General features: G+C 41.0%; 1 protein-coding gene across 2 annotated transcripts in view; it reads right to left on the reverse strand.

Moving 5' to 3' along the window:
* KIF15 (kinesin family member 15) overlaps window positions 1-12918 on the reverse strand; it is an 88911-nt gene that overhangs the window by 18773 nt on the left and 57220 nt on the right. For both annotated transcript variants that reach the window (XM_011981109.1, XM_011981110.1), the window contains 6 exons: window positions 9051-9201; window positions 8770-8855; window positions 7710-7779; window positions 6984-7070; window positions 5618-5722; window positions 4135-4257 (listed from right to left, as the gene is read on the reverse strand). In XM_011981109.1, coding sequence (XP_011836499.1) covers window positions 4135-4257; window positions 5618-5722; window positions 6984-7070; window positions 7710-7779; window positions 8770-8855; window positions 9051-9201 — 622 coding nt within the window. The remainder of the gene's footprint in view (window positions 1-4134; window positions 4258-5617; window positions 5723-6983; window positions 7071-7709; window positions 7780-8769; window positions 8856-9050; window positions 9202-12918) is intronic.

The following is a 12918-nucleotide window of genomic DNA, read 5'->3' on the forward strand; positions in this document are numbered from 1 at the left end:
GCCTCCCAAAGTGCTGAGATTACAGGCGTGAGCCACGGTGCCCAGGCCCCAATAAAGCTATTCTTTCTTTAATATTCAATTTGTTTTAACATCCCTTAGGGAAATTTTATGTCCTTAACAGTTGTTACAAATTCTCTCCTAAGGTTTTAATACTTTTGGTTGTTTTTGTGAATGGAATTTTTTAGTTCCACTATATTGTTAAATGGTTATTAATGGCATAGAGTAAATATTATTTTGAAGACTAATTTATAACTGATTACTAAACTCAATATTCTAATAGATATTCAGACAGTATTTTGGAGTTTCCATGTAGACACTCATGACTATCTGCAAATAACAGTCACTGTCTCTCAGTTTTTATAATATTTGTATCCCACTTAGTATTTCCATTTTACTGCATTAGCTAAATACTCATATTGTTGAAAAACAGTGATATATGAACAATTTGAATATATTGAACAATTCACAAAACATAGCCATAAAACTAAATTTTAGCTAATAAAGACTGAAGATAAGTACAAAGGGAATGTGAATTAGCTGTGTATAGGGTCAATTCCACTTGAATCTAAAATGTATGAATCTAAAATGTGATATTTAAATCTAAATATAATATTCATAGTCACATTTTATTTTTAAGAAGAAAAAAGAGAGAAAGCGAGGAAGGAAGGAAAAGCTTTTAGGTAAACAGGTATGAGTTTTCATTATTTATCTACTCCCACTCAAATAGCTAGATTTCCCTTTTTACTTTGTCAATAGTCAGTACAAAACTGAATTTTTAGCCCATCATCTTATACTTTGTAGGGGACTCTAGGTTGTGGCTTCTGTGTACTAACTTTTCAATTGGCTTGCTAAAACTATTTCCAGCTAACACATACTGAGCAGTTACAAGGAGCCAGACACAGTTCTAAGCACTTTCCATGTATTACCTCAGTCCATCTTTACAACACCTTATGCCAGGGGCCCCCAGCCCCCAGGCCAAAGACTGGTACCAGTCTGTGGCTTGTTAGGAACCGGGCTGCACAGCAGGAGGAAAGCGAGCACAGCTTCATCTGTATTTACAGCTGTTCCCCATTGCTCGCATTATTGCCTGAGCTCCACCTCCTGTCAAATCAGTGGCAGCATCAGATTCTCACAGAAGCATTAACTCTATTGCAAACTGCGTGCCAGGGATCTTGGTTGGGCACTCCTTTTGAGAATCTAATGCCTGCTGATCTGTCACTATTTCCCATCACCCCTGGATAGGACCATCTAGTTGCAGGAAAACAAGCTCAGGGCTCCCACTGATTCTACATTACAGTGAGTTGTATAATTATTTTATTATATATTACAATGTAAAAATAATAATAGAAATAAAGTACACAGTAAATGTAATGTGCTTGAATCATCCAGAAACCAGCCCCCCTCACCCTCCTGGTCTAAGGAAAAATTGTCTTCCACTAAACTGGTCCCTGGTGCCAAAAAGGCTGAGGACCACTGCCTAATGCAGTAGGAAGTACTGTTATCTCTACAGATATGGCAAATGAAGTACAGGGAGAAATTTAACTTCCCCAAGGTCACACAGTTAGAATTCTAACTCCATAGCCTGTGCTCTTAATAACTTGTTACTGTTCTACCCTTACTTTCCTTTTATTCTAATTTTAGTTGTCTACTTTAATCTTTTTTTTTTTTTTTTTTGAGATGGAGTCTCGATCTGTTGCCCAGGCTAGAATGCAGTGGCATGATCGCACCTCACTGCAACCTCTGCCTCCTCAGTTCAAACCATTTTCCTGCCTCGGCCTCCTGAATAGCTGTGATTACATGCACGCACCACCACACCCAGCCAATTTTGGTATTTTTGGTAGGAATGGGGTTTCACCATGTTGGCCAGGCTGGTCTGGCACTCCTGACCTCAAGTGATCCACCTGCCTCGGTCTCCCAAAATGCTGGGATTACAGGTATGAGCCACTGCACCCGGCCTATTTTAATCTTATATCTTATGTACGTTAGCAGCTTCAAATCCTTTCTGCGATGTAGCAAGATATAAATACAAATTACTGGGAATAGCCATCTTGGATATCTATCCCCACAGGTCCTTAAAATTCAAAACTGGTATGTATAAATGAATCTCATTAACTTTCCGTGGGCCTCCATTCTTTCCATCTGAAATGTGCACAGAACCATTCAGTCCTAGGCTAGAAAGCTTGGTGCCCACTCTGACTGCTTCTTCCCTTCATGATGCATATCCGACTGGACACCAACAACTGTTACCTGTAGCTCTGAAACACTTCCCAACTCTATCTCACCCCCTATCCCCACTAGCATTTCTTGGCTCAGACCTCATGACCTTCTGCCTGGGTTCAATGTCTATGCAGTTTTGGTTTCCTAAAAGATACAGCTGATGTTCCTCAAGACACTTCACTACACAGGCTCAGTCTGCCTCCACTTCACTGCCAGGACCTCATGTTGGCCACCCTGACTGCTTGCTGTGCTTGGGACACTCCACACACGTTCACACTACCAAGCTTCCCTCTCTGGCAAAGTTTTGTATAAATACTCTCTCTTCTGAGTAGGTCTTTAGAATTTCCCCTGGCAGAATTACTCCCCTCCCTCCCTTTTCTGTGCCCCCAGGTTATTACATCATATTACACATATCTCTTAAGTTAGAATGCAGCTTTGATGTAAGTAACAGTGTTTTTCAATCATCTTTCCATTCCCAAATGCCAGGTCGCGTACAGGTTGTATAGTAGGTAGATTCAATATTTGTTGAATTTGTTTCATGGGTAGCATAGGTTAGCCAAAACCCCTTTATTTCTAAAGCAAATACAGAACAGTTTATACAATAGGTTATCATCTGTATGGAAAAAAAGTAAGGCTAAAAGTATATAGGATTGCTTAAAATATCTCTTGAAAGTTAAGAAACTGATAACGTGGGGGTAGCTGAGAAATAGGAAGGGCTAGGAGAAAATCCATATTGCTCCTAGCTTATATACAAATTTTTAAAAAGATAAGTTTACATCATCAACAACAAAAAAACTTCCTTTAGCTGTAAGTTACAAATTAACCTGTATTGCTTAATTTTTAAAAAGATAAATTTACATCAACAAAAACAAAAGTAAAACTTAACCTCAGCTAAAATGCAAAAGACAACCCTGAGATCAGCCTATTTAAACAGCCCTTTTCTGCTGTCTGCTACTACCACTGCATCCAATTAAATGTGGTTTCCACTCTGTTCCCCTCACAGGGGTCAGTTATAGGAAGTTAACTATAGGAAGTGGTGTCAGCAAAAATGACGGAAAATAGATCAGCGAGATAAAATATAATAATTTTGATGAACTTATTATACATGACTACTTGTATCATTATACATTATACAATAATACATTAGTAGTATATAAATACTATCTCCCCAGAGGAGACAGTATATGTATAAGATTGCTAGAGCGGGAAGCTTGGCAGCGTGAACGTGTGTGGAGTGTCTCAGGCACAGCAAGCAGTCAGGGTGGCAGCATGAGGAGCAGGCAGTGAGGCAGAGGTAGAGTGAGCCTGTGTAGTGAAGTGCCTTGAGGAACATCAGCTGTATAAGGATTATTTCTTTAAAAATCCTGTATTTATTCATTAATAACTTCCACACACAAACACACATTGTCAGGCCTCTGAGCCCAAGCCAAGCCACCGCAAGTATACGCCCAGATGTGACTTGCACGTATAGAACCAGATGGCCTGAAGTAACTGAAGAATCACAAAAGAAGTGAAAATGCCCTCACCTGCCTTAACTGATGACATTCCACCACAAAAGAAGTGAAAATGGCTGGTCCTTGCCTTAAGTGATGACATTACCTTGTGAAATTCCTTTTCCTGGCTTATCCTGGCTCAAAAAGCTCCCCCACTGAGCACCTTGTGACCCCCACTCCTGCCCGCGAGAGAATAAATCCCCTTTGACTGTAATTTTCCTTTACCTACCCAAATCCTATAAAACGGCCCCACCCTTATCTCCTTTGACTGACTCTCTTTTCGGACTCAGCCCGCCTGCACCCAGGTGATGAAAAAGCTGTATTGCTCACACAAAGCCTGTTTGGTGGTCTCTTCACACGGAAGCGCATGACACACATATTGACAAGTAATAAGGCAAACAAGCTGTGATGCGTTAATACCTACCTCTATGTCCTCAGAAAGTATTCTCAGCCTAAGGGTTTCTTTCAGATCCAGAATATCCACTTCCTGCTTCTTGATCAACACTCTGCTCTCTTCTCTGTCAACCAAAGCAGAGTTGTATTTGCACTGTAGAAAAGAAAGTCATGCTATAAGAGCTGTTTTATTACCTGTTTGTTTCTAGATTAAAATAACAAGAATGAGTCTGGGTTCCAAGGTGATGACAAGATTAACACAAGGTAATTCAATAAATACTTGCTGACTGAAGGAATAGAAGAATAAGTGCATCAATAGTGAAGAGAAATGGAAAAGTCCTCTAAGTATCAGTGAAAAAAACATTGGGTTTGTCATCGACTGCCTTCAGAAATAAACATGGAGTGCAGCAAGCTCCCTGTAGAGCAGAGGAGTGAGGAGGAGTGACAAAAGACATCGCCTTGACCCAGAGGAGAAAAGCATCAACACTGAACTCAGATACATGCTGACAAAATAAGTAATTAACTTTAGGAAATGATATTATATCCAATATTGGGGAAACAAACTCACTTTCTAAATTATTATGTCTCTGAACTTAACTACAATGTGCTACTGTGTTACTTTTTCCTCAAAGTCACTAAAGAACACCACACTTGCCTTAACTGTCATGGCCAGCAACTGAAAGGACACAAAGATAGATGTGTACCCGCTCCCCTCCCCCGCTACACCCTTTGTTCTGCTCTCTAATCTTTGCACATACCAGAGATTTCGTAAGTTCTGTGAGTACCTGTTTTTCTGCACGTACCAGAGATTTTGTTTTGCACATACCAGAGATTTCGTAAGTTCTGAGGCAAGGTCACAAGACGTGTTTAAGTAAGATAAACTCTTGCTGCCATAAACCTGCTCTCCCGCCTCAAAGGTTGAACCGAAATATCAGAAATGGCGGGAACCAATCATAGTTAGCCAAATCGCCTTGTTCAAACACTAGCCAATCATATATCTGATTTGTATAATAACTCTATGCCCACTTTTCTTAGACTATATAACACTGCTCGGAGCTCAGTGGGGGAGCTCTCCTGCCCGTCTCGTTTCGCGAGCGAGGGAGAGTTCCAGGTTCGAACCTGTAATAAAGATCCTTGCTGCTTAGCTTTGACTCTGGACTCTGGTGGTCTTCTTCGGGGAATAAACGGTCTGGGCATAACACAACCAGCCTGTTTCTTATCCAGTTTATACAGGCAATTCCCAAACAGTGCACAGAGAACACTGTCCCAGATCAGTGAAACCTGAGAAACACTGCAGCCTACATTGTCTCCCGGAGATACATACTACACACTTCAGTGATAATGACTCTGCGAATCCTACAAACACACAAACCTGTTGAGCTTTATTTAACTAGAATTTCCAAACTTATTTGACCACAGAATCTTTTTTTCTGGTGGAGCATCTGTTAATCTCTTGAAAAGTCTGTGATGTGTCTCATGCTCAAATTTAACATCTTGTTGGTGAACGAACTTACATTTATGTCCTTCAGTTCTTCTTTCAGGGTGTCTATAGTTTCTGTTTTCTCACAGACTGATGTTCTTAGCTCCTGGATCTGGTTCATGAGGTCAGCTACAACTTTCTGATGAGGACAGAAATAATATCTTCATACCCAATGATATTAAGGAGAAGAAAAGTTTTAATTGGTAAATCACTTACCTTTCCTAATGGCAATGTAAGTCAATTTTATTTTAGTAAAAGATCGTATGTCACATTAGTATCAATTTATATATATGCATATATATATATACACACACACACACACACATATATATATATATATATTTTTCTTTTGAGACGGAGTCTCGCTGTGTCAGCCAGGCTAGAGTGCAGTGGCGCGATCTTGGCTCACTGCAAGCTCCGCCTCCCAGGTTCACACCATTCTCCTGCCTCAGCCTCCCAACTAGCTGGGATTACAGGCGCCTGCCACCACACCTGGCTAATTTTTTGTATTTTTAGTAGAGACGGGGTTTCACCATATTAGCCAGCATGGTCTCGATCTTCTGACCTCGTGATCCGCCCACCTCAGCCTCCCAAAGTGCTGGGATTACAGGCATGAGCCACTGCGCCTGGCATCAATTTATATTTTAATGGCTTTATAATTTTTGTTTTTTGAGACAGAGTTTCGCTCTTGTTGCCCAGGCTGGAGCGCAATGGTGCGATCTTGGCTCACTGCAACTTCCGTCTCCCAGGTTCAAGCAATTCTCCTACCTCAGCCTCCCGAGTAGCTAAGATTATAGGCATGTGCCACCACACCTGGATAATTTTGTATTTTTAGTAGAGACGGGGTCAGGCTGGTCTCGAACTCCTGACCTCAAGTGATCCTCCTGCCTTGGCCTCCCAAAGTGCTGGAATTACAGGCGTGAGCCACTGTGCCCACTCTATAATATTTCATTTAATCATTTGTTTTGGTGTTATGAATGTATGTGAGCTAGACATAGAAGAATTTTATACCTAATTTTAAACTTGGACACATATACTATTTTTATTATTCTAGTTAAAATCAACATCAGGGATTTGAAAATTTGTATCATGGGACTTACAGTCAACAAGAAAGGGTCACACTAATATCAGCATCCTAGTAAAAAGGGTAGGATGCGTTTTAGAAACATTGCCATCCAAAATGACAGTAGTTTGTACTTGAAGTTACATGGAAAATTAACTTAAGTGGAAGACCTCATTCTCTAGCAACCTTGGAAGATGAGCAAGGCCTAACCGCATACAGAAATATTCATACTATCTATTGGTTACCCTGGAGGTGCAAGAAGAGGTAGGAGAACAAAATGTTAAACTAGCATTTATAAGAAAATGCACAGAAAGATGTAGCTTCAAACTCTACCAACCTTATCAGAATCTCTAGACTTTTCCAGGGAACTGATCACTTTTTCAGTAGCAAGCAAGCTGTCTTCTAGTTTCTGTACTTTTGCCATCTATGGTGAAAAAGAAATATTTTTAGAATAATTAAATCACAAAGTTAACCATATACACAGATAAACAAGTTGAAAGCAGCTTCTCACATTATAGAGTCTACACTAGGAGTAATACTTGAAAATGATAAATCGGGTTGAAAGGCAGTGATTTTGTGCTGTCTACCAGGAGACTACCAACAAATTATTATTGTAACCCTCTGGGAGTTAGAAAAACAAGAGTTGAAAAACAATAGGCTGGGCACGGTGGCTCATGCCTGTAATCCCAGAACTTTGGGAGGCGAAGGTGGGTGGATCACTTGAGCTCAGGAGGTCGACCCTGGGCAACATAGTGGTGCACGCCCACAGTCCCAGCTACTCGAGAGGCTGAGGTGGGAAAATCACCTGAGCTTGGGAAGTCAAGGCTACAGTGAGCCATCACTGTGCCACAGAACTGCAGCCTGGGTGATAAGAGTGAGACACTGTCTTAAAAAAAGAAGAAAAAAAATAATAGTAGTAATAGAACCAGCCCCAAATTCCATCTCTTTCTTACTAATTTCCAACATCTGCAAGCTGAAATCATTTTTATAATAAGCCTCTTTAGGGATCAGGAATAAAAGTTATAAACTGCAAATTCTAGAGTTAGAGTAATAGGAAATTTACCTGCTGCTCACACTTGGCCATCTCTTTCTGTTTCTCCTGACGTACAGCCTCAAGAACTTTTAAGATTTCTCTGGAAGAGAAGAATTATCTTTTACCCCTGACTTCACTCAATGAAAACAGGAACTGAATCTGTTAGTACAGAAGAGATTAAGTGCAAATGAACTTTGTTAGGCACACACTTGGTGTCAGGCATTACCTTCCAGTGGGGATCAGAAATTTGAACCCATTTCTTCAACAATTATTCAATGAGAACCCATTTTTGTGCCACGACTGGTTTTTCTCAGTGTTTAGTACTCCTAAATATAACATATATCATAGAGCATTTGTTTATTACCTGTCTCCCTGTGCTAGAAGTTAAAATCCATGAGGACAGGGATGTTTTGTTCACTGTTTCACCTCTAAATGTTCTGGCATTCGCCAGATCAGTGCCTGGCTTGTTGGATATCAGTAAATGTTTGAATAAATGAGTAAATGTCAATTGCTTGTCTCTCAACTAGATGTATGCTCTACGTTCACCACTGTATACCAGGGCCTAGAAGAAAATCGACCTCATAGGAAGAGCTCCATAAGTACCTACTGAATAAACAAATTCTTCTCATTAGAGTGACTCTGAGCCTAGTGATTGAGGAGATTCACTGAGATTACCAAGGAGAGGAACTTGGAAAGAGGGAAGAAATATGGCAGCATTCCCGTTAGGGGACATTCCTGGTAGAAAAAGATTTGTAGACACAGAAATAAAAATCTGTCTCCTCCTTCCAATAATAAAAGGAATAGTTAGAAGTAATCTTATTATATATTTGCTGTGATTTATTTACAGAAGGTCCTGAGTTCTGATTACCACCAATTCCTATTCATTTAAAAGTACTATAGCTAGTTGTTAAATGTTTTGAAAAATTAAGTTTCTCCACATAGCCATTTATACAAAAGAACCTGCTGTTCCTTTTGGAATGCTTTAAAAAAATAACTCTTTACAGGGTATTGGCAATAAAAAAAAAAAAACAAGATTAAGAATGTGGCATTAATATTCTAGTATGCTAGTAGAAAAGATAAAAGCACTCACTTAGAACTGTTTTCTTTATCTTCTTCAAACTGTAATGATAATTTGTTATTGCGTTCTTTTTCTGCCTCAAGAAGCTCCATCAAATTCTAAAAGACAACATTAGATTTTAAGTAACTGTTACTAGTAATGCGCAGTCAACAAACATGTCAAGTACCTTCTGTGTGGCAGGCACTGTGGGCAAGTATAGCAAGGAAGGAGGAAAGGACAGTCCTTATCCTACACTCAAAAGGACAGTCACAGATGCAGGACAAATTCACCAACCAATTCCCTTCTTAACGTACGTTCAGATCAGATTTCAGAGTTTCATTTTCTTTTTTGCAGTTTTGGAGGTTTCTTGAAAGTTGGTCAATTTCAAATTTCATTACTTCCTGTAAGTTGTCATAGGAATCCTGTAGGCAGGCTTTGCTCTCAAGCAGCTTTTCATTTTCTAACCTTTATAAGGAAAATATTTTAAAAATGGTAAATAAACATTTAATGTATTTCTATTAATCAGATCATCTGCACTTCAATTTATCCCATCTACAGCCCATTCCCAACTCACATAAGCCTCAAGTGATATGAGGCTCCTTATGGACCTGTGTGGAATGTCCATGATGCACAAACATGTCAGATACACTGGACCACAGAGTAGTTTGGTAGGAACAGAAAAGACAAGTAGAAGCATTAGCTTGCAGGCATCACTTCCTGATTCTCTCCCCATGGCTTCAACCAGACATGCTTAATTGATTAGCAATTTATAGTGATTAGACTCATTTAGGGGTTTCCAGGCCTAACCCTCACGTAAGCCAGGCACTGGCTGTTAATTTCCAAGTTTTATTGATAGCTCAACTCCAACTATTCATACATCCTCTCAGCTCTAGGAACATCAAGATGACAATGTGACTTTGATTTGAGCAAGAGAGAAAATGTCTTTGGCAGATAATTACTGCTTTTTTTTGGTTTTCATCCTCTTATTTCCCTCCTGAGTAAGCTGTAGCACCTCCAAGAATCCAGAACTCAGCCAAGAACTACCACACAATCAATCTGACCTCTGGATCATTCAAAACAGATGTCCAAGCTTATGTACAGAAGGTTATATTATAATGGAATATCTGGAATATTATATATTATATATGGAATATCTGCTATACTAACTCAAAGCAGAGCAGAAGCAGCAAATCATAAAGTGGTATAGATCAGTTGCTAAAGACAGACATATGGGCAACAGATGGTAGGGAAGGGGAACACATTTACGCACTTATGGCACAAACTATACAGATAGAGATATATAAAGTAGACAAAATAATTCAAGAAACACATAGCAGTGTCGTGCTGTTTCATTCAGAGGCCTTAACAACCATTGAAGGCCACAGTGGAATACAAGCAGCCCAGTAAATGATGTTCTTAAACTGGAGACACTGAGAAGGTTAAATTGTGTTCAGTGTATTTAAAAAGCTAGGAAGAGGCTGGGCACAGTGGCTCATGCCTCTAATCCCAGCACTTTGGGAAGCTGAGGTGGGTGGATCGCTTGAGCTCAGGGGTTTGAAAACAGCCTGGGCAACATGGCGAAACTCTGTCTCTACAAAAAATACAAAAAGTAGCTGGGTGCACTGGCATGTGCCTGTAGTCCCAGCTATGTGGGGAGCTGAGGCGGGAGGAAAGCTTGAGCCCGGGATATTGAGGCTGCAGTAAGCCATGTTTATGCCACTGCACTCGTGCCTGGGTGACAAAGTGAGACGCTGTCTCAAAAACAAACAAACAAACCTAGGACGTATTTAATGATGAAAACAGAATTTAAGTACATACCAAAATATAGTGGATTCTTAACATTTTTTGATGTAGTTCAACTCTGACATATAAACATTAGGAAATTAAGATCCCATGAGATTAGTGACTTCAAAAATATTACACAAAATAGTTTGAGGTGAGGCCAAGATCATTAGATCCAGTGATTCAGAAGTTAAAACAAATGCTAAGTGTAAGAGAAGGCAACAGTGCACCTGTGATAATTTATCGATAAATTACCTATTTTGTTTAACTAATTTGAGTTGGGTTACACCACTTGCACTTCAAGTACATTACCGGCCAATCAGAGAGCTAGATAAGTGGACTTGGTGCTGGGGAAATGGGACAGGGTGGTGGAGGCTGTGCTGACCCAGACAGCACATTCCGTCTCTAAATAGAAAGGAGTGAGTTTTGCAGCAACTGATGGCTGCCATGCAGGGATGTGGGCCTAGAGGTAACAAATTGTATGATTTCGCTCAGAATGCTGAAATACAGATTTTTATAAGAAAACACTCAATTTTTAAAATGCTATGTTCATTTATTTTTCTTTAGCCACTGGGCAGGCCTAAGAAAAATGTATGTGAATTAGGCAAGATGGCCAAATAGGAACAGCTGTAGTCTGCAGCACCCAGTGGGATCGACACAGAAGACAGGTGGTTTCTGCATTTCCAACTGAGGTATCTGGTTCATCTCACTGGGACTGGTTGGACAGTGGGTGCAGACCATGGAGGGCGAGCCAAAGCAGAGCAGGTGTCGCCACACCCGGGAAGCGCAAGGGGTTGGGGAATTTCCCTTTCCTAGACAAGGGAAGCCGTGACAGACTGTACCTGGAAAAATGGGACACTCTCTCCCTAATACTGCGCTTTTCCAATGGTCTTATCAAATGGCACACCAGGAGATTATATCCCACACCTAGCTTGGTGGGTCCAACGCCCATGGAGCCTCGCTCACTGCTAGCACAGCAGTCTGAGATTGACCTGCGAGGCAGGAGCCAGGCAGGGAGAGGGCCATCAGCCATTGCTGAGGCTTGAGTAGGTAAACAAAGCGGCCTGGAAGCTGGAACTGGGTGGAGCCCACCACAGCTCAGCAAGGCTAGCTGCCTTTATAGGTTCCACCTCTGGGGGCAGGGCACAGTTGAGCAAAAGGCAGCAGAAACTTCTGCAGACTTAAACATCCCTGTCTGACAGCTCTGAAGAGAGCAGTGGTTCTCCCAACATGGTGTTTGAGCTCTGAGAACAGACAGACTGCCTCCTCAAGTGGGTCCCTGACCCCTGTGTGGGCCTAACTGGGAGACACCTCCCAGTAGGGGCCGACTGACACCTCATACAGGCGGGGGCCCCTCTGGGATGAAGCTTCCAGAAGAAGGATCAGGCAGCAATATTTGCTGTTCTGCAGCCTCCGCTGGTGATACCCAGGCAAACAGGGTCTGGAGTGGACCTCCAGCAAATGCCAACAGACCTGCAGCTGAGGGACCTGACAAACAGAAAGGAACAGCACCAACATCAACAAAAAGGGCATCCACACCAAACACTCATCTGCAGGTCACCAACATCAAAGATTAAAGGTAGATAAAACCACAAAGATGGGGAGAAACCACAGCAGAAAAGCTGAAAAGTCTAAAAACCAGAGTGCCTCTTCTCCAAAGCATTGCAGCTCCTCACCAGCAACAGAACAAAGCTGGACAGAGAATGACTTTGACGAGTTGACAGAAGTAGGCTTCAGAAGGTCAGTAATAACAAACTTCTCCGAGCTAAAGGAGCATGTTTGAACCCATTGCAAGAAAGCTAAAAACCTTGAAAAAAGATTAGACAAATGGCTAACTAGAATAAACAGTGCAGAGAAGACCTTAAATGAACAGATGGAGCTGAAAACCATGGCACGAGAACTTCGTGACGCATGCACAAGCTTCAGTAGTGGATTCGATCAAGTGGAAGAAAGGGTATCAGGGATTGAAGATCAAATTAATGAAATAAAGTGAGAAGAGAAGTTTAGAGAAAACAGAGTAAAAAGAAATGAACAAAGCCTCCAAGAAACATGGGACTATGTGAAAAGACCAAATCTACGTTTGATTGGTGTACCTGAAAGTGACAGGGAGAATGGAACCAAGTTGGAAAACACTTTTCAGGATATTATCCAGGAGAACTTCCCCAACCTTGCAAGGCAGGCCAACATTCAAATTCAGGAAATACAGAGAACACCACAAAGATACTCCTCAAGAAGAGCAACCTCAAGACACATAATTGTCAGATTCACCAAGGTTGAAGTAAAGGAAAAAAATGTTAAGAGCAGCCAGAGAGAAAGGTCGGGTTACCCACAAAGGGAAGCCCGTCAGACTAACAGTGGATCTCTTGGCAAAAACTCTACAAGCCAGAAGAGTGTGGGGGG

The sequence above is a fragment of the Mandrillus leucophaeus genome, unplaced genomic scaffold (genome assembly GCF_000951045.1).
Source record: "Mandrillus leucophaeus isolate KB7577 unplaced genomic scaffold, Mleu.le_1.0 Scaffold22, whole genome shotgun sequence".
Classification (NCBI taxonomy): Eukaryota; Metazoa; Chordata; class Mammalia; order Primates; family Cercopithecidae; genus Mandrillus; species Mandrillus leucophaeus.